This window comes from Candoia aspera, chromosome 15 (assembly GCF_035149785.1).
Source record: "Candoia aspera isolate rCanAsp1 chromosome 15, rCanAsp1.hap2, whole genome shotgun sequence".
Taxonomy (NCBI): Eukaryota; Metazoa; Chordata; class Lepidosauria; order Squamata; family Boidae; genus Candoia; species Candoia aspera.
Window position 1 is genome coordinate 13,286,934 of NC_086167.1, and position 24,531 is coordinate 13,311,464.

Sequence of the window (24,531 nt, forward strand, 5' to 3'; positions counted from 1 at the left end):
CCCCCCCCCCCCACTTAAAAAAAACAACTGTGGAGTGTTTCTAGTAAGAAATAAGTTGGGGAGTGTAGTGGATAGAGAACTCTTGAGTGCATTTGAGCGAATTTAAACCCCAAAGATGAATTGCTTTTTCTGGGGTGGGGGGGGAGTAGAAACTTTCTATTTCTTGCAGTAGATGTAGATTGTACCTCATTTCCCACAAACTTGTTCCTTCCATCTTTCATTTTGCCTCCTCTAAGATTAAACTGAGCGCTTCACAGGCAGAAGAAGGCAGCAGCTGCTTTGTGAAGACCCTCAGGCCTCATCCAAAGGTTTTGAGGGCCAAGTCCCATAACCCCTTGTCATTGGCCATGCAGGCTGGGGCTCATGGGATTTGAAGTCGACAGCTGTCTGTGCCCTGCCAGTTCCTGTGGATGGCCTTGGAGGCATATAAAGTCCTGTGCTGGCCCGCTGGATCCAGAAGAGAAGCCGGCGTTTCTTGGCGAAGAAGTGAAGCTGCTTATGTCCATGATCTGCCTTCTAAACTGGGTAAGCGGTTCCTTTGCTGTGTTTCGGTGCCGCCCTGTACAAAATGCTTCCCCACGCAAAGTGATCGATCAGATTTGGGTCGAACAGCAAGTCTGCCAATTCGGCACCCGGACCAGGCATCTATCAGCCTCAGACCCTCCAGAAATGTTGGGTTCCGAGACCCTCCCTCCCAGCAACCCCGGCCGGGGAGTTCTAATCCTGCATCAAATGCGAAAGGGCCGGCCGACTCGGAGCGGCTCTTCAGCCGAGGTCTCTGGCGACCTTCTCGGCGGCGCCAAAGCCGCGCCGTAGGATGCGGGGCGATCCGTTCGATTCCAGGCTGCGTTTCCGTCTTCGGTGCGTCCGTTGCTGGAAGAGTAAGACTCAGGAGCTGGAAACGTGCCGGGGGCAAAAGCGAAGCTCCTTCTCTGTGCCTAACCCTAAGGGCGTAAAAATCATCTTCGTCGGAGGTCACAAAGGCCTGGGAAAATGTGTATCCCCCCCCCCCCCCCGCTCACTTGGAATTTCTGCCTCCAAGCCGGAGCGCATCTTTTGCAACTGCCTGTAAGGTGCCAGCGGCGGCCGCGTGCATCTCCTCTTACCCCACTCCCTCCCCCCGCTGCAGTTTTCTCAGGGGTCGGGAAAGAGGGAGGGGGGGCGCAGCCCAGATGCTCCCCGCCTTGCGAGAGCTACTGGACCATCCCCGCCCCTGCACCTTCTCCCCAACTCCGGGGATTCCCTTGGGGGCGGAGCCTGCCCGCCTCTTGGGGCGAAGGGGGCGGGGTTATCCCGGCCCCTCCCCGTCGGGCTCCTTTTGAAGTCTGCGTCTCGAACTCGGCGAGGCGGGGCACGCGCCGTGTTTTCCTCTTCCCACCGCCTCCCCGCCCCTCTCTCGCTCCGCCGCTCCCGGATTGGTCGGGATGTTAACTATCCGCGGAGGGAGGGGCGGAGAGCAGTTGTAGGGGGGGGCGGCCGGAGACGAGAAAGGGACCTATTGAGCCCCTTCGGGATGTGATTTCGGGCGCCTGTCGGATTCTCCCCTTGCAGACCTCTCCAAAAAAGCCCTCTTAGAGGTCCGACTCCAGCGTTTGCCCCTGGGAGTGGGTGCAGCAGCTCTGTCCCCCGCTCAAAAAAATTCCAGGTTCAGGCGAGAACTTGAGTTTCTTGCCCTGCAAAGGGGGCGTCGCGCCAGGGAGGAGGAGGAGGAGGCGGCGACACCGAGCCAGCCCAGCCTCTGCCAGGCGCGCTCCAGCCTTGCCAGCAAGGCGGCGGCGCCGCCGAGAGGGGGACCGGGGCGCGCTTCTCCCCCCACCCCCCTTCCTGCCTCTCCTCCCCTCCCTGTCCTTTCACGAGGAACAGAAGCCAGCGATCCCTCTTTTTCTTTTAAAGGGAATCAGTCCATTGCAAGCGCGAGCTGCCTTCGCTCGCGCGCGCTCTCTTTCGCTTTTCGCCTCGTCTTTTGGTGGCCTCTTTTCCTCCGGGGGACAAACTTGAGCGCTTCCTCCCCCACCGGTTAAAAAAAAAGAGGAGACTTCAGTGTCCCCCACCTAGCCCCCCCGGGGGGGGGGGGAAGAAGAAGAAGAAGGAACTCCCTTGCAAGGGCATAAAGATCTTTCAAGTGGATCCCTTCCTACCACCTGGCTTGGTCAGTTGCATCCTTTGGCACCTGGCCACGACCTGCGCCCCATCCTGGGTGTGCGGGCGCCACTCCCGCTTTGCTCGACTCCTGTCCCTTCCTCTTCTCCTCTTTGCTTCCTCCAGGCTGTTTCTTGCAGGCGTTTGCTTCTACGGCGACTTCGCTTCGGATCATGTCTGCCCTGGAAATGTTCGTTTATTTTTCTTTAATATAAGCTGTAGGCAGGAAAAAAGCGGTGGTATTTTTTTTTTTTTTTTGGAAAGCGCCCAGGAGAGAGCCCTGAAATCCACCGGGGGCCAAATATTTTTGGGTAACCAGCAGATGACTTACCTCTCTCCTTTTTCCCCCTGGGATGAAGGGGGGAAAAGTCCCCGACAGCTGGTTTGTGCTGATTGTAAAGTCTCCGGGGCAAGGTTCTAACTTCTCTGCAGCCAGCCATGGGGATCCCTTGGCAGGGTCAGATGATTGGCTTCCTTTGGCTGCTTCTATTCAGCCTAGCCCTGGTGCTCTCCAAAGGTAAGGCCAAAAAAATAAGAATAAAAATTGCTTTTTAAGTTTTTGCCTCTTTTACGGACAGTTTTATCTGGAGCTTTGTGGTTAAAGTCTATGCACGGACAAAAGATGGGTTGGATTTACTTTATAAATGACTGTTTAATGTGCCAAGATCCCCCCCCCCCTTATTTAGTAGCACTCTTGCAGATTATTGAACAGGTCTTGAATCCTGCTGAAGGGGTTGGTGTTCAGCAAGAAAGAGAATGAACCAAGGGCTGAAAGCATGGTTTAGCCATTGCAAAAGGAACCACATTTGAATTCCTTGCAATCTGCTTACTTTCTTCCCCCTTGCCTGCCATCCACATGTTTTTGCCTCTTGTGTGTTGATGGGAAGAGAGACCAAGAGGTGTTCATACATATATATATATATATATACCTGATTTTCTATAAAAATCCCAGAGGTGGCAATTGGGAGCTCAGATCCTGGGCTGGGAAACAGAAACTTATCGGGCACCTTGGAGTAAGCTTGAGAACCACATGGTTACTAAAAACATAGTGAATCCTCTGAATATTGATAATGATCATCCTCATGCTCAGAAAAAAGCTACCTTCAATTAGAGGTGGGCCATGGCAGCTAAGAAGAGGATTGGTAGGATTTGGAATAATGACCTTCCATTATGCCAAAGTGCTGCAAAAGTAAAAGAAAAAGAAAGAGAAGAAAAGAAAGGAGGAATCGGTAGATCTTGCTGAGGATATAGGTGTTTCCATGTTTTATGGGAATGAGAGAAACCACATTTGCTAAGGTATTCTGGATTGGTCATGGTGGAGCCAAGACCAGGTGCCAGGCCCACTGTTGGCCTTCAATGGGGTCCAATTCCCTGCTCAGCCTGGGAGCTGACCAGCTAACCTTAGCTAATCTCTATCGCTTAGCCATAACCTACCTCACAGGGTTGTTGTGACAAGAGCATGCTATTAGAAGGGGAATGGGGCTATACATAAGACTTTCAGCTCCTGGTGGGAGAGAGACAGTGCCACGGAATGAATAACTGATGGGGCAGCCTCCCTTGCTTCTCCTGCACATGTAACCAGTCCTCAGTAGCCATAACCTACCTCACAGGGTTGTTGTGACAAGAGCATGCTATTAGAAGGGGAATGGGGCTATACATAAGACTTTCAGCTCCTGGTGGGAGAGAGACAGTGCCACGGAATGAATAACTGATGGGGCAGCCTCCCTTGCTTCTCCTGCACATGTAACCAGTCCTCAGTAGCCATAACCTACCTCACAGGGTTGTTGTGACAAGAGCATGCTATTAGAAGGGGAATGGGGCTATACATAAGACTTTCAGCTCCTGGTGGGAGGGAGACAGTGCCATGGAATGAATAACTGATGGGGCAGCCTCCCTTGCTTCTCCTGCACATGTAACCAGTCCTCAGTGAAGGATAAAGCTTTTCCTTGCTGCTAAAGGCTTTTGGGCTTCCTTTTTCTAAACAGGCCACCTAACACAGTTTTCAAAGGCGTGCCAACATTTCCTCAGACCATCGCCAAATATATATATATATATTTTCTCTCTCGAGTGACTGACAGGCTAGCATAGTGCCCGTTGGAGGTATTTAATGCACCTGGAATGAGAAACTGTGTTTTTTATCACTGCGGTGTCAAGGGCTGTTCTAACAAATGTGTAGCTTATGTATAAACAGGTCTCTCTCTAGTGTTTCCCTGCTGGGTGTTAAGCAAATAGAAGGATGGCACTGTCTGTCTTGGAACAGAGGAAATATTAGTTTTGTGTGTGCGCATACATGTGCTGGCATCAGCTTTCCCACTTTGCAGAGTTAGAGACTGTTTGATAGCGGCTTTTTCATGTTGCATGGAGGAGCGGGTGGAAAGGTGGATTCTCATGCCAGTGGGGTAACACACTAAAACTTCTGTAAAGATTCTAGTCCTTTGGGACAATCCTCCCTAGGAGTAAGCTGCAGCTTATCTGGAAGCAGACGATGCTAAGCCTTTGTTTGCAATTTTTCTGCAGGGCAAGGAAGCAGAGGAGTCTGCAGAGGGGTCAAAAAAGTCAAGAGGGTGGTCCCAACCCCGGGATCAAAGCCCTGCCCATAAAAAGGGTGGGGCTTCCATCACAGGCTTGTGGCCACCATCTTGGCTGTTCTGATTCCCTACCCCTTGGACGCCCCTGCAAGGAAGTGTGTTGGGTTTAATTGGAAGGCGGGGGGAGAAAAATGAAGCCTGTGGTCCATACTTGTACCCTGAAGGTCTTAATTTTTAACTGAGTGGGAATTCTGGTATGAGTTTCACTCTCCAGCCACATTAGAATTGAGATTGATGTTGGAACCCAGTGTCTTGTTGGGTTCAACTGTCTTGTTGAAAAATAAAGTATAGATCAGCCTCTCTCAACCTTTGGACACAAGAGGAACCCTTGAAATATTTTCCAGGCCTTGGGGAAGGAACCCCTGCACATTCAGGCTCAAAGACAGGCCAGAAGTTACAAAATTATTGTATTTGTTTCATGGGTAGGCTTGTGTATATGTATTCACAGTGTTCTTAAGCTAAAAAATAAAGAATGAAACTTACCTCTTTAATGTGAAGTTGTCTGAATTTGAAATAATTTTTTAAATAAATTGTGATCTCCCAGGGAACCCCTAGTGACCTCACGTGGAACCCGAGGGTGCCACGGAGCCCTGGCTGAGAAGCCCTGGTCTGAGGGGATGAATTTCTTCAATATTTCTATCCTTGATGTTGAGTGGAGTTTTTGGAAATCCCGGAATCTGGAGATAAAATGCTCTCTATCTGTGACTCTTGGCAAAAGCACCACTCATTAAAAAACGGCTCCAAATTCCATTCCCCTTTGAACGAAATTTCTGAAACGAACCTAATGGAGTGAGACTGAAAACCAGATGCAGGAGAATTTTTCTGCAAAGCTCTGGTTATAGGGACTGTAACTTGCGTCTTACTCAGCTTTTATAACAGTGCAACCTATGTTTCAGGCACCGATTCCAATAACTGAGGTGGCTTGAAATATTGAATCGTTCAGCTCAAATCAGGATTCTGAATTAGTGTTGAAACAATTGCTTCAAAGTGCCAAGGGAACTGACTTGGATTGATTTGAATGTAACTTGATTGGACTGCTTTGGAATTGAATTTCTAAACTGAATCTTTGCACAGCCCAGCTCAGAATATAATCCATATTCTAACGAGTAAAACGTTGTGTAGGGAGATTCTCGTAATCCACCAAACTCAGCATTCTACCAAGTTTTCCCATAACCACAGGAGATCTTTCCAAGCTCAACTTCCTGGTTTTGCTTCACTTTTGAAAGTTCAGCAGTTGAGAACCCAGATAGCCTAGACCAGTGTTTCTCAACCTCAGCAACTTTAAGATGTGTGGGCTTCTGGTGGATGGACAGATGGCCAGACGGATGGGCAAATGGAGACAGACAGGCAGACGGGAGGAAGGACAGACAGATGGGCAGAAGGATAGATGGACCGATGGACAAATGGACAGAGATGGGCAGAAGGACAGAGGGACAGGTGGACAAATGGACAGACAGGCAGGCAGAGAGATGGGCAAATGGACATGTGACTGATGAACAGATGGACAGACAAACGGACAGGTGGACTGACTCCTTTCTTTCTGGAGATGTGTTGATGCTGTTGGCTTTCTTTGGATGGTAAGGATGATCTGGCGGAACACCCGATCTTCAGTTCCCAGTAATGGCTTACGTGAATTATGGAGTTACTTTGGAAGACTAGCCAGACTTTTTGTATTTCTGATTAGACCCCAACCTGAAACTGGATGTAATTAGAGGTTCTTCAAAGTATCTCTAAAAAGTATTGAGGTAAACCATCGAGATAATATAGGAAGCTATAGCTATTAAAGAATCCCTGCTGGATTTTAATGCCTCTGTATTAATAATGCAACCAACCTTTTTTTGCTCAAGGCAATCTGAGTTTTTGGCTCGCTGCCACTGTCTACAACCCCTTCAGGCTTTTTGCTAAAGAGACCTGTTTCTGAAGCCTTCATGGGTTGATAGCGGACAAGCTCATACCATACCAGTTCTACAGGAGGAGACCTGTTGGGAAAGGCGTGGTACCTTGTAAGTTGTCATCCAAACCTAGAAGAGATTGATGCTGTGATGAAAAAAACCTTGCTGAAACACAGGAGAGGTGTTGCTGTTACTTTTGTGATGAGGTTGCCAAGGTGTGTGTGTGTACATGTGTGTTTCAATGGGTTTTCTGTCACTCTGCTATCTTCTCTCGGCCGTTTCCTGTCTCCTTGGCTTCCCACACTTGCGCGAAGTCCCAAGGGAAGATCTCGTGTGAGGATCCCTCACTGCAATTTCTCACGCCCAAGGCATTTTGGTTTAGTTTTTTAACCCCTGCTAAAAGAGGCTTCCGGTTTTCTTCTTGATCCTCGGCATGCTTGGGGAGTTCTTTCCAATTTCTCTTGGTGGTACTTGAATCTGACTTGGCAGAAGGCACGGGTGATAGTGGGCTTTCCAGTTGCGCAACCTTCTATCACTCTGCAGCCAAATCTGAAAAAGCAAGTGTGTGTGTGTGTGTGTGTGTCTTTCCTGAGATCTTGAAACAAGAGAAAGCAGGAAGATGTGCGGACCACAGATCAAAAGATTGTACAGTGGAAGGCGAGGCGCTCACAAACACACCTTGGCCGACTTATTAAATAAATGTGAGAGTTACCTTCCCACCACCCACGAGAGCTTTCTTCTCCTTTGCAAGACATTGCTCGAGTAAATTCTCTTTCACTTGAGCATGGCAGTAAGAGAATACAGGCACGGTTTTCAGCAGGATCATGTAATAAGGCTATGGATGAAAAGAACAAAATGGAAGTGGGTAGAGAAATGCAAAAGGTTTCAGCTAGATAGGGGAAAGATCTGTGTTAGGTGGTGGGATGTGGTTAAAGGAGAAGGCTTTTGAACCTCATGGAATAAAGGATCTGAGAATTTTACATGGGGAAACTTGGGATCCAGCCTGGAAGATGCACATTTGGGCTTCATTCCTCCACTGTAGGCCTATTTGCTTGAAATTTCCCATGGGTGGTTCAGTGGTGCCAGAATAGATGTGGTGGCAAACCAATGCCAAGGAATTTCCACCCACCTACCCCTGCTCAGATGACCTCAAGCGGTTGAATTACTCTGCTACCCAGCAGGCTAACTTAAACCAGAGGAGGATCCCAGTATAGCTTAGATAATTTCCAGTAGGGCTCATGTGATGGCTTGGAAGAAGGAAAACCTGCTTCTGAATTTTATCATAATTTTCCTGCCTTTGTTCCTGTATCCCTGTGGAATGGGTAGGGACTTAGGGCAAACTCTGATCTCCTCTACATGAGCAGAAGGGTTCCCCCACTTCTCTAATTTTGGGGTGAAAAATGCAGGGCAGGCGGAGCTCTTGACTCGGGCTCCATCCGTACATAGTTATTATTTTTAATTTTGCTGCTTTGACTGTTGAATTGATGGGCTGCTAAAGAGGACCTGTCCCTGTGGCTTTTATTGCCTAAATAGCTGATGGACACGGTTACTCCATTTATTTATTTATTTGTTATTTATTTATTTATTTATATATATATTTCTCTCCCCCACAATAAACTTATCCTGTGGTTGCTCTTGAGAGTCTGCTACTGTGGGCTTCCAACTGTCTGAGAAAAAGCCAGGTTAAATTTTCCTTCCTACTTCAGCTTAAGAAGAAACAGTTTTAAGCTTCTTTTTTTTCCTTACTGTTCCATTAGTCTTTGCATTTGAGCCCCAGTAAATCACTGTAATGGTACAATAATGACTTTGGCAGGAAGCACCTTTTATTTTACTCCCCCCCTCCCAATCTTCCCCCACTGCTCTTCTATTGGCATTTTGATCTTCCATTTCTTTTCACTCCATTGCAAAGCAGAATAATAAATCTGCTCTTAAAAACGTTGGTCAAACTGCATGCCACAAGCTCCATTTGAAGGTACATCCATCTGTTTGGCCCCTCCGGTTAAAATCTCCACCTGTTGCTTTTTCTTATTTTAGGAAAAGCTGGAGCTGGAAGTTTTAGCTGTGTCCAAAGCTTGGCAGGATTTGTGGAGGGAAGTTCCTTGTTGATTGATTGATTGATTGACTGATTATGTCCATCAAGTTATTGTCAACTCTTAGGGACCTCATAGATAGATTTTCTCCATGATGATCTGTCCCCAACGTGGTGTAATTGCATCCATCCCCCTTCTTGCTGGTTTTTATTTATTTATTATTATTTATTATTTAAATTTATATCACTGCCCATCTCCCCCATGGGGGACTCTGAGTGGTTTACAATAAAATAATGATAAAAACATGTCAACCTAAGTTACAGTCTAAAATGTAAATAGAATTTGTTGTCTGTTCATTCCATCGCTTCCGACTCTTCGTGACTTCATGGACCAGCCCACGCCAGAGCTTCCTGTCGGTCGCCAACACCCCCAGCTCCCCCAGGGACGAGTCTGTCACCTCTAGAATATCATCCATCCACCTTGCCCTTGGTCGGCCCCTCTTCCTTTTGCCTTCCACTCTCCCTAGCATCAAGCATCTTCTCCAGGGTGCCCTGTCTTCTCATTATGTGGCCAGAGTACTTCAGTTTTGCCTTTAATATCATTCCCTCAAGTGAGCAGTCTGGCTTTATTTCCTGGAGGATGGACTGGCTTGATCTTCCTGCAGTCCAAGGCACTCTCAGAATTTTCCTCCAACACCACAGTTCCAAAGCATCTATTTTCCTTCGCTCAGCCTTCCTTATGGTCCAGCTCTCGCAGCCATATGTTACTACAGGGAACACCATTGCTTTAACTATGCGGGCCTTTGTTGTCAGTGTGATGTCTCTGCTCTTAGTGGGAAGAGGTGTTAATGCAAGAAAACGGTGTTCAAAATGCATGCCTTTCGCAAAGATTGGTCAAGAACTGCTTAGCAATGGCATTGCATTCTGTGTAGAGATTACTGTCTTGTTGAAGGGGATATTTGCATTTACCACATATTTTTCAGTATGTCTCTTGGCTCAAGCAACTAATACCATGTTTTAAATTGCTCATTTCACTGCCTTCATTCTTGGTAATTTTCTGTTATTTTTCTTTGGTGCCCTTCACCTTCCAATACCATCTCTAGCATCACATCCCTTGCTTAATGGAAGATAAAATACGGTTTGAGGGATTTCAGTGGCCTCTTGTTGTCCAGCTGGTAGATGTGATATTGAAATGATCTTTGCTTTCCTCCTGGACTAAAGAAAGGATGTGATAATGAGTATAACTTGGGGATTAGAGTAAAGGGAATCTGGGTAAGCAAGAATGCCTGGAAAAAGGCAGTGGCATTGTTCTCTATTCAACCCTGTGCTGAATAGAATTAGCGAATGGGGCCACAAATGCAGCTTGTTGACACTGTTGGAAATGTTCATGAAAAGTGCCCCCTATTGGTATAACCCTATCTGGGTTCAAGATTGGCAGCATGGTGTGGTACCTTCCTGGGATAGATTACAACTCCTTGCTAGGAACTGCTTCACATGTCCATGTGCATCGACGGATGGTGTTCAAAGACTCCTCTCTTGCAGCTAGAGCTTCAGTCGTATCACTCAGACACAGGCCTCTTCAGCAGAAGCTTCACAAATTCAGCAGAAATCATTCCTTTTCAGACGTTGTTGGGATCTGTGTGGTGAGCTCCTGAACAACCAAACAAGCAAATGTCTGCAAGTCAACAACCAAGCTCAGAGAGCACCAAGGACTCCACAGTTCAGCCCTGAGCTACAGAGATTCTTTCAACTGGTTGGCCTTCTTCTGGTCAGGGAGACCATCTTAAATTCTGTTGTGGCTCTCCATCCTTGGTCACTCCTTGGTACTGGTTCTTCCATCCTAATCATTCCATTGGTCCTCTTTTTTTACAGTTCAGTCCTAACTACTGGCTTGTCCCATGATTTCAGATTTCAGATTCTTGGCTTCAGCTACTATGGCCCAGGCTGGCAGCTGTGTGTTCCTCAATAATGTCTCAGTCAAATAATGACAAAGCATAAGGCTTCAAAAGAATCATGGTTTCCCGATATCTGCTTCTGGATCCTTTCTTGTTGGTGGACAGGAATTCCAGTTGCTGGGAAAAACCAGTGGCTTGAGGTGGGGTTAGGTTCCTATCTGCTCATCTCCTCTGCAGCTTGTTTCATGGCTTCAGAACAGAGATGGGACCACAGATCTCTAGCAAGTACCTGGGGATGCCTCAACAATGCCTGTTCATTTGAAACACTTCCCTTTGTTCCTTGATGTTTGAAGTTTTCAAGCTGGGCTCAGCTCCATGTATCTCTGGAGTTTTCTTGGCAACCACATAGAAAGAATTTGCCCTTTGCACCTTCTGAGATTCCCCCCACCCCCCCGCGCCAATTTTCCAGCTTAGCTTTCAGATCTGCAATTCTTGGATATCTCCTGTCCAAGTACTAACCAGGCCTGATCCTGCTTAGTTTAGCTTGTGAGCCGAGAGAAGTAACATAGATTGGGTGGTTCTTGGAACAAATGAGAATGTGAAAATGTAAGTAGTGACAATAATTTAAAATAAAAACCAAAGCAAGGGAATCAGGCTGCCTAATGAAGGACCCAAGATGTTTTATTTATTTACATCATTTTATATCATCCAATTAGTCATGTCTTCTGACTGTTATTAAAAAATATCAATCATTCAGCACCAAATAAAACCACAGCAGGGCAAACTGATCACAAAATTGAAAGAAGGGGCAGTCACATTTTGACCCAGAAGTTGTGTTTGATGGTGTTGGTTCTCCATTTCTATGTGTTTGTGTGGGAGAAGGGGGGGGCATTTCTGTACCCCCTGGAACATTGAATAATGTGCCTCCCTTCTACACACCTTCCTCAAATATATCCGGTGCTCTTTCAACGGCCCCATAAAAACTTTGGTGCCTCTGCAAATTCTGACTTGGGTGTTGAAGCCTGGAGCTTGTCTTCAGAGATCAACATCACCTGAGAAGTGGGTTGGCATCCCTCATGTCCCACTCAATTGCGCTTTGCTGAATAGGTGAGCTTGTTTCAAATCTCCAGGAGGATGGTGACGGGCCAGTTGGGACCGCTTTCTGATCTTCCTTTATTTCATGCCCATCTTGCTGTGCCTTCAAGCATCAGCCTTTTAACTTGGCTGGTTCAATTGACGAGACCCTTCTTCTATTCCATCACACCGGAACCATGGTTGCCCAGCACCGTATTGCCAGCTCCAGTTTGGGGATTTTTTATTAGACTTGTAAGCCTGCACCTTTGATAGAATTCAGATAAATAAATCACTGGGGCTAGAATAGCCAGGATGAGATTTATTTCTGAATTCATTCAGACTGCAGCGTATAGCTTGGGATGACATGAGAGGCAGCTGAGACTTGCCCGGCTCTCTGACTGCTCTGAATTAGGCTGAACCTGTTGGAAATGAAAGGTTCAGAGAGCAGAGGAAATAAATTGGAAGAGTAGCTTGAAGCAAATGGAAAGGGAACATTTACTAGTTGAGCATGATCTCCGATAGGTAAGGGAAGGTATGGAATGCATTAAGCGTATCAACAGCTGGGAGGTCCCTGTTTTCTCCATTCCTTCCACCAGACTCTTCTTCTCTCCCCACCTTTTTCGATCTGAAGTAGTTTGAGAACTGACACTCCAGAAATAAGACACTGGACCTACCAGTGTGCATCTTATTTGTGGCTTGGCATCATCACCCCAGTGGATAACCTCTGGGCAGCTGGTGATCATGCATAACATGTGTTTGGCGGGGTGTGTGTGGGAACTTCTGTTGTGAAATAAGCATGACGTTCTATCTGCAGGAGGGATGGAGCTGGGATTAGAGGTGGTGTGGTTCTTTCAGTTCTTTGGAGTTGACTCTAGGGTCAATGCTACATCTTTGGGGGGTTCTGTTTCAAATGGAGAGGTGGCAGGAGGGAGCAGAGAAGGTTCTGAGGAGCTCTAACGTGGGTGGAATGGGATCAGATGGGACTCCAGGGCTGTAGACACATTGTTAGAAGACTGACAGAGGCTTCCCAGGAATATCTTGGGGTGGGGTCAGGAAAGGGAGTGTCCTGGTTAACCAAAGAGGAGTTCAACTCTCAAAGTAGCTCTTCTGGAGCAAAGAAACTTCACCTGAAAGAGAGACTGCTGAACTCATATAAATCAAAAGGTTTTGGGCTATCTCAGATGGTCTCAACAAACACAGATCTTCTGAGACAGCCTCAAACCTTTTGATGTATATATCTCATAGGTGTCAATAGATAAGGTACAGGCATACCTTGGAAATACGGCGGTTCGGTTCCAGACAACTGCAGTAAAGTGAATATCGCAATAAAGCAAGTCACATGAATTTTAGTGCATATAGAAGTTATGTTTACCCTATACTGTAGTCTAGTAAGTGTGCAATAGCATTAGGTCTAAAAACACAGTGTACATACCTTAATTAAAAAATACTTCATTGCTAAAAATGATAATCTGTTGGGAAAATGGCGCTGATAGACTTGCTCGACGCAGGGTTGCCACAAGCCTTCACTTTGTAAAAAACACAATACCTGTGAAGCCCAATAAAGTAAAGCTCAATAAAACGAGGTATGCCTGTATTTGCAATCAGTCCATATGCAACCTGCATCTGTATAACTATCCTGCCTTCTCCTCCTTTCCCTCCCACCATCCAAATTTAAATCCTACATCAGTTTAGCTCAGCGTTTCTCAACCTTGGCATCTTTAAGATGTCTGGACTTCAACTCCCAGAATTCTGGGACTTGAAGTCCAGATATCTTAATGATGCCAAGGTTGAGAAACACTGGTTTAGCCACTCCATGCACTTGAGGAAGTGAGCTTCAGCTCACAAAAGCTGATGTCTTTCAAGACAACATCTTGGTTGGAAAAGGTGCTACCAGATTCCTTCAATTTGGGGCTACTCTGTGGTCTTAATGATAAGATCAGATCCATGGAAATGTAGTAGACTTTCATCCAATGGCCAGAATTCTCTGATTTAGAGAGTCACCCACTTCTGCAGAGAGCTGGCAGTCCCTTGGAAGTCAAGAAGGTGGAAGACACCTATGGAAGGCAAGAAGGCAGTCAAGAAAGAAGGAACTATGGAAGGCAAGAAGGAAGACAAGAAGGAAGGAATTATGGAAGGCAAGAAAGAAGTCAAGAAGGAACTATGTCAAGAAGTCAAGTGGGGACTATGGAAGTCAAGAAGGAAGGAACTATGGAAGTCAAGAAGGAAGTCAAGAAGGTGGAAGACACCTATGGAAGGTTTCTGTGGAAGGAGGGCTTTTCAGTTGCATTGCAAGGGGTGTGCCCTCCCCCTCTTCCCTGCTGCTGTCCCACTGCAGAGTCCTGCCCAACAATCCTCCAAATTTTCACCACTAACATCACACTCTGGCATCTTGCAGCATGCCTTCTTTTAAATATTTATTTATTTATCAAAATAATACACTGCCCATCTCACTATATAAGTGACCCTGGGTAGCTTACAAACAGATGCCAATTTTGGAGCTGGGTCTGGATTTTTGGGATGATGGTGATGATGATGAAGATGATAGAAGCAAGACTCTGAAAAACATTTTGCCTCCGAGTCTAAACTAGAATCCACCCAAGTCTGACCCTTGGACCTTGGTCTGGACACAAACGTTCCAAGATTTCCTTTTCCTTCTTTCAAGGCACGCCACCCTCCAGAGGGAATTCTTTGCAAAAAAACAGAGGAGCAGGGAGGGGAAGCAGAGACTGAAATGTTGGGAGGTGGCGGCTGTCTAATCCCATCCTTCAGTGCCCCTGTTTATTTATTTATTTTTAATCATCCTGTCCCTGCCGGGTGGAAGCAGGTGAGTTGAGTCAGTGCTGAGGGAGGGCTTAAAAAGGAGCCGCAATAATTCATTCTTTATTTCCCTGAGGGTTTCTCTCTGGAATTACCTTCCCATTGTCCTGAGCTGAGAGCTGCTTCATTCCCTCCACTCTTCTGCCCCCAGAGGCCCCTTGTCTAACGGGCCTCATAATTAGCATCACAAAGCTCTCTTTCTCCTGGGTTGGGAGAAATGCGGAAGAATGTCTAAGAAGGGGAGAATCTGGCTAAGAAGGGGAGAATCTGTTTTTCTGAGACATGCACCTTCTCTATCTATCTATCTATCTATCTATCTATCTATCTATCTATCTATCTATCTATCTGCAAACACTCTGGCTGGATCTTGTGAGAAATGCATGCAGGCCAAGGTGCCAGGACCAGATGATCCATCCAGTTTCATACAGTGAATTTGCAAAGCCTTTCCCCCCCCCCCCCCCCATGTCCTGCCTGCCTGCCTGCCTGCCTTGTGGGGAGCTAATCCCGCAAACCAGGATGTGCAAATGGGCACATCCTTTCTTTTGTGATCTACAGAAGATGCTAACCCACCCTGTGGTTTCTTTGATTTCGGCCCAGCAGATCATGTGAACCTTGCCACTTTGGTTGGCAGGCCCCTACTTAGAGCTCCATCTGCTTTGTAAATGCAGTCAGTGGCTCTTCATTCCATCAAGGGGTTAAACTGGGGCTAATGCAGGCCATGGACGGAACCCAGCTTCTTGCAAAAACAGGGCTAGCAAAAACAGGTTTTGAGATTGGGAAGGAGAGAAAAAAACCCTGTTGCTTCAGGTTTTGTTGATGGAAGGGTAACAGCACCACGATCAACTTAGTTGGAGGCAAAATTTGATTTCCTGAGTTTTAATTTTTGCCTCCTCTTTGGGAAGGGTGGCTTACTAATGACTAAAGTTTGTATTCCATGCAAAGTCATTGCGAAGTTGGGCAAAGCATCTAGCAAAATACAAAAACTTTGTGGCTTTGAAGGAGGGGAAACACCTTTTCTCCTAGGAGCCGTTGAAACTGGCTTTGATTAAACTGGGATTTTTAAAGCCCTCTTCACTCACTTAAATGAAATGGGGGGAGGGGGAGACTCCTTCTCCTTTAAATTACTTTTAATTGGGCTGGGGATGGGGGGGGGGGCTGGAGGGAATGATTAGCCCTTGGATTATTTTCCAACACTGAAATCTGTGGAAAAAGTCTATCAAGTTTTTAAAGAGATTTAGTTACATTCCCCCTGTCCCCGAGGGCTGTTTGTCGGTCCGTAAATTGAAATTTTAGTTAAGTTTATATTTAAAATCCAAACACTTTAAAAGAATGCTTTTAAGAGAGGTGTTGCACGTGGTCTATAGAACTGTGACCAAAGATCTGCCTGGCATCTCCACTTTGTGACTGCAAGCCCAGAGTCTTAAGATTTTCCTCTGTTGCCACCCCTGCTCTCCAACTAGAAGATTATCCTGTAGTTTGCCTTTTAGAAGAAATTAGGACCTTTCTCCTGAGGGACGCAGTGGCGCTGCGGGTTAAACCGCTGAGCCGCCGATCGGAAGGTCGGCAGTTCGAAACCGCGCGGCGGGGTGAGCTCCCGTTGCTCGTCCCAGCTCCTGCTCACCTAGCAGTTCGAAAACATGCAAATGTGAGTAGATTAATAGGTACCGCTTCGGCGGGAAGGTAACGGCGTTCCGTGTCGTCATGCCGGCCACATGACCACGGAGGAAGTGTCTTTGGACAAACGCCGGCTCTTCGGCTTAGAAACGGAGATGAGCACCGCCCCCTAGAGTCGGACACGACTGGACTTTACGTCAAGGGAAACCTTTACCTTTACCTTTACTAGGACCTTTCTCCATCTACTCAACCATGTGCTCCTTCCCGTTCTTGCCAACTTTGCCATCCCTCCATGCAAAACGTGGGAAGCCAAATGGGACATGATACAGCCCGAGCCATAGTGACTCTTGGGAAGAAGAATTTCTGAAATAAAATGGTTGTACTCCTGCTTTCAGGCCAACTTCAGTGAAGGAAGACCTAATGTTGGCATTTGTGTGACGAGTTCAGCTTAGTTAGCTTCAACCTTGGTTAAATTTGGGTGCGTAGGGCTTATGGGCTGTACAAACTCAACTCCTTCGATTAGTGATCCAGTAGGTTGTGTAAAACCAGAAAGGGAGTTAATTCAGTCATCAGGATTAAGTGATATAAGCAACCCTAACCTTTGTTTAATCCTTGGTCATTCCTGCCACAAAACGATGCATGGTAGGTGGTATCCCCTTGCCTGTTTCTAATCCTGGTCTTAAATTCAGAGGAGTATTTCCTTGCTTACAAGTCTTGACATCTAGCTACCTAAGTGTGGAAGGAGAATGAGGAAGTTGATCTCAAACCAGTTCTGGCCACCTTCATTTCCATATTAGCATCTTTTTCAAACTCTAGAGCTTTTTTTCGTGCTGGACCACACACGGATCGGCTCCCTATCAAAATCTGCACCAGGTTTTATTCCTGTGCTTAATTTATAGGCTGCCCAACTCCCAAATGACTCTGGGGGGCTTTCAGCGAAGAACCAAAATATAGAAGAGCGTATAAAAGATATACCTGACCAGAAGCGAAAAAGAATGTTGAAAACAAGATCAAAACAAATCAGAACAAAACAAAAAAGGGCAAGAAGACAAAGGGCAAAATCCCCAAGGCCTTGGAGAAGAACCTGGACGTCCTTAGGTTCCTGAACACCACCAGGAAGGGAATCACATAAATCTCTGGAGGGAGGTCGTTCCAATTACAACAGAGTGGGTGTGCTTCATGGGTCCCATGAGTTGGCATTCTTTCCTTGATGGGACAAGGAGCACAGCCAACCTGCTGGACTATACTAGATGGGCAGAGACATCTGGAGATAGGTGATCCTTCAGATTCTTTTGTAATAGTTCCTGAAACTGATCAAATGATCCACTTTTTATTGGTTCATTAAAGAAAGTGTAGCCTTTAATATCCTTGGGAGCAGGTTAATTTCATAGTTAAGTAATCTCTCCTCCTCCCCACCCCCAACATTAAGGAGGGGGAAGTTCATGGCTGGAACTACATTTTACTAAGTAATTGTATGTGGCAGTTGCATTAAATTAGCTTTCTTCACGAAGTGAATGGAGGTCACTCTCCCCGTGAACTGTAGATTCTGACTTGGCTTTCTCATTTCCAAGTGTCAAAAGAGCACTTTTATATATTTTTTTATTTTCTACCAACGGAATAAAGTAGAGCAAGGGGTAGAATGATGTTACAGGTAATTGAGCAGAAGACAGATGGACGAAAGGAAAACAGTGGGCTAAAAATAAAAATAATCTCTATGCTGCTTTATGCTTCTGGTGACAATGCTTCTAATACCGGTTGGCTGAGGTGCATTGTCTCAGGGAATTCAGTAACTTGCCCCTGTGAAGGAAGGGAATAAATTGGTCTGTCTGGCTAGACTTTGAATTATACCGAGGACAAGTTGAGAGAGTCTGGAGGTAAGGGTCACTCCGAGCAATCAGAGCAATCTTGGCCCATGAACATAAGCTGCTTTGCTCACATCACACTTTGTCACCATGATACCACCACATTTGGGGTGGGGAGAATGTGGGAATGAGGTGCTCAGAGACTTGCTGTGTATTGCATTTCCCAAGCTGGCTAGTTTTCCTGAAACTAGTTATCTTATTGCTTGCAGTGAAGACTGGGTTGGCGTCTCCAGAACGCAGACTGCATTTGCTTGTCCCTTTCCTTGGTCAGCAAAATGTCTGAAACCAAACTGAGTACAATCTCAAAGGAGGAAGTCTCATTTCAGCACATCTCGTTCGTTTTACTTTTCAAACTTCCAGCTTTAGCGTCCTGATCTTGCAACATCAAATTTACTGGGCTGTTGGGGTTGTTGTTGTTTTTTTTTAAAGTCTTGATGTTTGCCTTAAATTCATCCTGGGAAGCTTTTCATTAGCTAGGTACTAACATGTTGCTAATTGTGGTTGTAGAGAATATATGTAGCTCAAGGCTGAGTGCTGGTTCTTCATTTGCAGTTATTTCATTGCCCACCTAGGTAACATCTTCGGTGTTGTGATCTGAGAAAAGATACTTTGTGTCTCCAAGCTCATAGCGATGAAGATGTTACCTAGGTGAGCAGTGAAATGCCTGTGAACGAAAAACTGCGCTCCAAGAATCTACAGCCCAACCCTGCTTATTGTCACTTGGCTCCTGAGATGTTCCTGTTGATTGAAAAGAAGACCCAATCTTCCATTAATAGTCCTTCTTGAGGTTTAAGGAGAGTTGAGCCTAGCCAAAGCTTTACATGTGGATTAATCTTGTGAAGCTGCCCAAAAGTCATTCTGGACTTGGGTGGCCTACAAATTTGACAAATAAATGCATGATCACAAAGCCCACTTGAAATCAAGAGTCTGCAACTTATCTGGAATGGCTTTAAAGAGGAGTTAGAAAATGGGCTTGACAGATTAAGATGGTCTAGATTTAGCCCTCTTTTGTGATTTTGCTTTCATTGGCTAACAGTCTGGATGGAGACACACACACACACACACACACACACACACACCCATGTAGGGCACACAAATGTCTCATTCAAAAACAGTTCAGTTGACTCTCCAGATTGGATCGCCAAATCAAATCAGCAATTTGATTTGCATCATGAATTGGATTAGAGACTCCTGAATTGGTTTGATGTAAAAGCCTTCCAGGCAGGCACCAGGAGACCTTGTCCTGGATTGACCAGATGATTCAACTAGGGTCAAAGTTTATCCACCCAGGCTGGGGAGAGACACAAGAAGGTGACAGCTCTGCCTTCTCTTGAGCTGCCATGCTGCCATTTTCTCTTACAAGGTTCCATATACAAGTGCCTGCTTAATGCCTTCAGTAAAACTGAATAAACATTTGGCCAATATTGCCTGCCAAGGAGATCCACAGGAGGGGAGTATCGCTATCAGAACAGTGAATTATTATAGGATATCAGAGCTTGGGGGGAAGAGGGTTGGCACCCAAAATGGGACTGATTCACCCTTCTGCAGACTGCCAAGCAAAGCTAAATCAACCTTTCATCCTTCTTTTTGCAACAGGACTTGCGTCAATTTGCCAGATGTTCTTACAGCATCTCCCCTGTCTTAGTTGTGTGACTTTTAGAGTGTGGAAACAAATGAGGCTGAAGGCCGCAGACTGAGGGGAGGCATAAATAACTCATGAGGTTGGGAAATCTGGGTTGTCTTAACCAAGGATTCCTTATAAGGTGAAGACGGGCAGATTTTTCTGGGGAGAGAAAGATTGGAAGGATAAAGCCAAAAAGGCTGCCTTGGGGCTACACATTTCCTTCGTGGTTGCTCAGAATTAGGGCTAAAACTGGTCAAGGGAAAGGAAATGTGGCATTTTCAAGGAAGAATGGGGCAATTCCCCTAGAAATGTGCTTGACAGATCTGGATGAATGGTCTAACGGGGGATGGAAGTGTACAGCTTGCAAGGAGGAACAGGGGCAACATTTTTGAGCAGGGTATTTTTGAGTGAAGAGGGAAAAAAATCATGCAGTGTTTGTAAACACATCTTATAATCCTACATCTGGAAGGGATCTTTGTGGTCAAAACAAGACCAGTGTTTCTCAACCTTTGCAACCTTAAAATGTGTGGACTTCAATTCCAAGAATTCCCCAGCCAGCAATTTTCAGAAGACTTCTGAAAAGGTTTGAAAAGACCTGTGAGCATCTTCTCAAGAAGATGGTGGAAAAATAGAACAAGGCCCAAACTGGGTGGCAGCTGCCCAGAGTCCATGCTGCATCAGGGACAGTGTGGGAAACAGAACATGATGGGAATGGGCAAAGCAGTTAGAGAGACATTCTTGACAAGAACGCAAATTATTTTGGTGAGCAAGCAGAGTTCTTCTGAGATGGATTACCTTTCTGTGCGTTTTCTGCTTGGGAGTGGAAGGGGAAATGCTCCCAGGAACATTAATATCCACGCTTAGGAGGAGCTGAAGGTCACCAGGACCATCTTTCCTGCGAAAGCTGAAGTTTCTCTTCCTGTTTATCTGTGTGTAGCTGATGTCCAGTACTGGGTCATCTTCTTGTAAAAAAAAAGTAAGTAAATTCTGATTGGACCAGAAATGGCTTCATTGCAAGGAGTGGACACCTTTTTTGCAATAGATTTTAACTTTTGTTTTGGCCTCTGAGAGCCACAAGGGCATGGCAGGATTATTTTGACTGGGGGTTGGGGGAGAGTTGTAAGGAAAATTGATGCATTTTGTTTGGGTTTTCACTAAAAAGCATCTCTCATGGTGCCAAATTTCTGAGGTTTGCCATTAAAAGTTGGGGGTTTGATTAAAGGGGGATCTTTAGGGGCTGCAGAGAAAGGGGCAAGGGACCACAGGGGACCCATGGGGTGGATCTTTCCCATTCTAGTCTTATAGCCCCTCACAAACAGGCTCCCCAGGGATTATGGGCTTTGGAATCCAACATCTGGCAAATGCCAGTCTTGGGCAAGCTGCAGGGCAGCAAGTGGGATGTGTGTGTAGGAATCTGGTGAAATCCACTGTGAATCCTGCATTCCATTTGGACTTGCAATTTGATCCAGATCTTGGATTCCATTTGGAAAAATCAATGCCATTCGGACAAGATCAATCATCCCCGTGGGCTGAAATCTCAGACTTGACCGAATCACTTAAGGCAGTGTTTTGCAAACTTGGCAACTTTAAGATGTGTGGACTTCAGCTCCCAGAATTCTGGAAGTTGAAGTCCACACACCTTAAAGTTGCCAAGTTTGCAAAACACTGATTTAAGGGGTGTCTGCTTTAATATAGTGACTTGCACCTACTTGCTGATTTGATTTGGAGATCTGACGGAATGGCCTTCAAACTGAATCTTGGAATCTTGACTTCCTCTGGGGCTGGATCAGGGAGCTGATTGGAGCTGGTGTCGTTGCAAAACTATTTGCCAGGAGCGTGTGTGTGTGCTTGTGTAGTGTGTAGCAGCACAGATGTCACGATGTGCACTGGGTATGGTGCCTGTCTTGCCCTCATTCCCCTGCTTACCTGGCCTTGCCAGCTCATTGGCATGCTGGTGACTTCATGGAGGTACCTAAATAAGCAAATGGAGCTGCATTTATTAATGCGTGCTCTCCGAACCTGGATGGGTTGAAGCCTTTGGTAGAGAGCTGCTGCTTGTCTACAGAGCACGCTTCATTTCCCGTCGCATAAATTAACATGCATTTATCATTAGTTAGCAAGCTATTAACATTAATGTAAACAAATATGGTCTAGATTCCTTCAAGAAGATTATCGCTTTAATCACTGAGTGGATTCTAGTGAACAGGTTTGTTTGTTTTTTTAAAATATTCTAATGGGTGAGTTTCTTTGATCCCACATTTTGTGTTTTCTTCCATATCTAACCACTCAACAGTGTGCAGCTGTTGGGCTTGAATCCCATCTAATTGAAATTAGGTAGATAAAAGCTGAGATGTTCTCACTCAACAGGGAATGAAAACTTCTTCAAGCAACAGTTGGTGTTTGTTAATTTTATGGTTCTTTTTTTTCCCCCTCCTCTTAATTCACTCTGGAAATACCTGCAGCCTAAATTTCAAAAGGGGATGAGGGAATGCTGATGCTGTAGAAAATGGGGGCAGTTTGTTTTCTCCTAGAGATGGCTTGTGGTGGGCAAGCAACTGGAGTATGGATTTGGTTGGACGTGGCGAAAAGTAGAGGAATGGTTAATGAACTGACATGTTTTTCAGATTCTTCTGCACTTTGATCAATTATGTGACATCAAGTCAGTGTTGACTCTTAGTGACCACATAGATATATTTTGTCCATGGCAATCTGTCCCTAATCTGGTCCTTCAGGACTTCCAATGGTGCACCCATTGCCACTGTAACTGAGTCCATCCCCCTTGCTGCTGGTCATCCCCTTCTCTTTCCTTCCATCTTTCCCAGCATTAGAGCCTTCTCCAGAGAACTTGGTCTTTGCATCATGTGTTCAAAGTAGGGTAATTTGAGCCCGGTCATTTGTGCCTCAAATGAGAACTCTGGGTTGATTTCTTCGATGATCCATTGGTTTGTTTTCTTGGCTGTCCACGGTATTCTCAGGAGCCTTCTCCAACACCAAAGTTCAAAGGTGTCAATTTGAACTTTCCTATTCTTCTTTTTCAGTCCAATTTTTGCATCCATGGAGTGTCACAGGGAATACCATGGCTTGCACTATTCTGATCTTGTAGATATAGACACATCCCAGAATATCAATCAATGCGAATATTTGCAGCTCGGGGTTGAACTGTGGCATCCTTGGTGCTCTCTGAGCCTTGTTGTTTTCTTGCAGATGTTTCATTGCCAGACTAGGCAACATCTTCAGTGCGAGAGGGAGTGGGCCTTTCTCTTCAGAGCAAGGCCCACTCCCTCTTTGCACTGAAGATGTTGCCTAGTCTGGCAATGAAACGTCTGCAAGAAAACAACAAGGCTCAGAGAGCACCAAGGACTCCACATCCCAGAATCTGAATACCTTTTCCAATCCTTTACACTTTGGAACTCATTTATTAGAGATTGTTGGGAGATTGGTTCACTGAGAGAGAATGTCCTCCCATCTTTCCTTATTCCATGGCTGAACACATCACTGTGAGTACAGCACAGTCTAAGAGGGTTTGACATCCTGAACTAACTCACTGTGCCCATTTTTGCTGGACATGGTAGAAATTAAAGTCCAACACACTTGAAGGGGGCCTGTTTGGGGTGCTGCTATATTTTGTTTTGGGGGCGATGCCACTCCTCAAAGCCTAGATTTCCCAACAAGATGAGAAGTTACACCTTAAAGGCATTTAAAAATGAAACACACTAGTCTTCTGACAAAAGGCAGGATCTGGAGAAAAAGGCCATTTTCAATCCTTAGATCAATTTGAAGGCCTCTGGTTTGATTTGCTAGTCTAACTCAAATGTTTTTTTGGACCTGGAAGGCAGGCTTCATTTGGAGGTGTGAACACATTGCTTTTGGATCAAATTTCTCAATTTCTTTTGCACAATAGATTTGGTCTTTTGCTCAGTGAATTCCTGCTTACTTTAGTCATGCATGATCTGCTAAATAGATGTGAACTAGCTTAGTGTGTTTTCTGGGTTGCTCTGTCTATTTTCTGGGTTCTACCAAGCTTGAAGAAGTTCCAAGGGACAGCAGGTTTTCTCTCTGCCCCATGAACCTCACCCTTGCTACATTGCTAATCTCCAGCTCTTCTTGTATTTTTTTAATCTTTGCAACGTTGGTTTGTTTTATAACTTTAATTTTTTTTATTGCTGGATCAATACATCAGTCAACATGGATTTTTGCTGGAATGCCACATTTTTTGCTGGAACACAAAGGACATAGGAAGAATGTTTATTTTTACAATTATAATGAAGCAATCCCTGCTGATTTTGCTTGCTGTGACAGATAGATGAACCCAATTTGGCAGAGTCTTGCTGTGCTATCCTTAACAAGGTATCTGGATTAAACTACACCTCCATGATATATATTAACAGTACTGCAATCTAAGCGGCCAATGAAATACAAACAGAACCCTGTCGATAAATATGGAGTTTACTTAGATACCTGGCTGTACGGTTGCGGGGGCTAGATTAAAATCCAGCCTTTTCTCATCGCAGGTAAGTGTCTTAAGCATTGAATCCAAACCCAAACCCAAACCCTTGCTTTGTGCAAAGAGAGATTTGGCACAAAATTTTGCTCAGAGTCATTGGGAGTTGGGCAGTGTACAAATGGAATTAAATAAATAAGTGACTTTTGCATGCCTTGGTCACTGGGTTCTCCTTTTCATAGAAGAAAATGCTATACTGTGTAACAATTTAAAAAGGCAAAGTTTCCCTTGACATGAAGTCCAGCCGTGTCCGACTAGGGGGCGGTGCTCATCTCCGTTTCAAAGCCGAAGAGCCGGCGTTTGTCCGTAGACACTTCCGTGGTCATGTGGCCGGCATGACTAAACGGAATGCCGTTACCTGCCCGCTGAAGTGGTGCCTATTAATCGACTCACATTGGCATGTTTTCGAACTGCTAGGTTGGCAGGAGCTGGGACCAGCAACGGGAGCTCACCCCGTCATGCGGATTCGAACTGCCGACCTTCCAATCGGCAAGCT

General features: G+C 45.6%; 1 protein-coding gene across 1 annotated transcript in view; it reads left to right on the forward strand.

Moving 5' to 3' along the window:
• Positions 1-2,409: 2,409 nt before the first annotated feature.
• LOC134505854 (transmembrane protein 132D-like) overlaps positions 2,410-24,531 on the forward strand; it is a 72,065-nt gene continuing 49,943 nt past the window's right edge. The window contains exon 1 of the mRNA XM_063315791.1: positions 2,410-2,656. Coding sequence (XP_063171861.1) covers positions 2,578-2,656 — 79 coding nt within the window. The 5' untranslated portion in view covers positions 2,410-2,577. The remainder of the gene's footprint in view (positions 2,657-24,531) is intronic.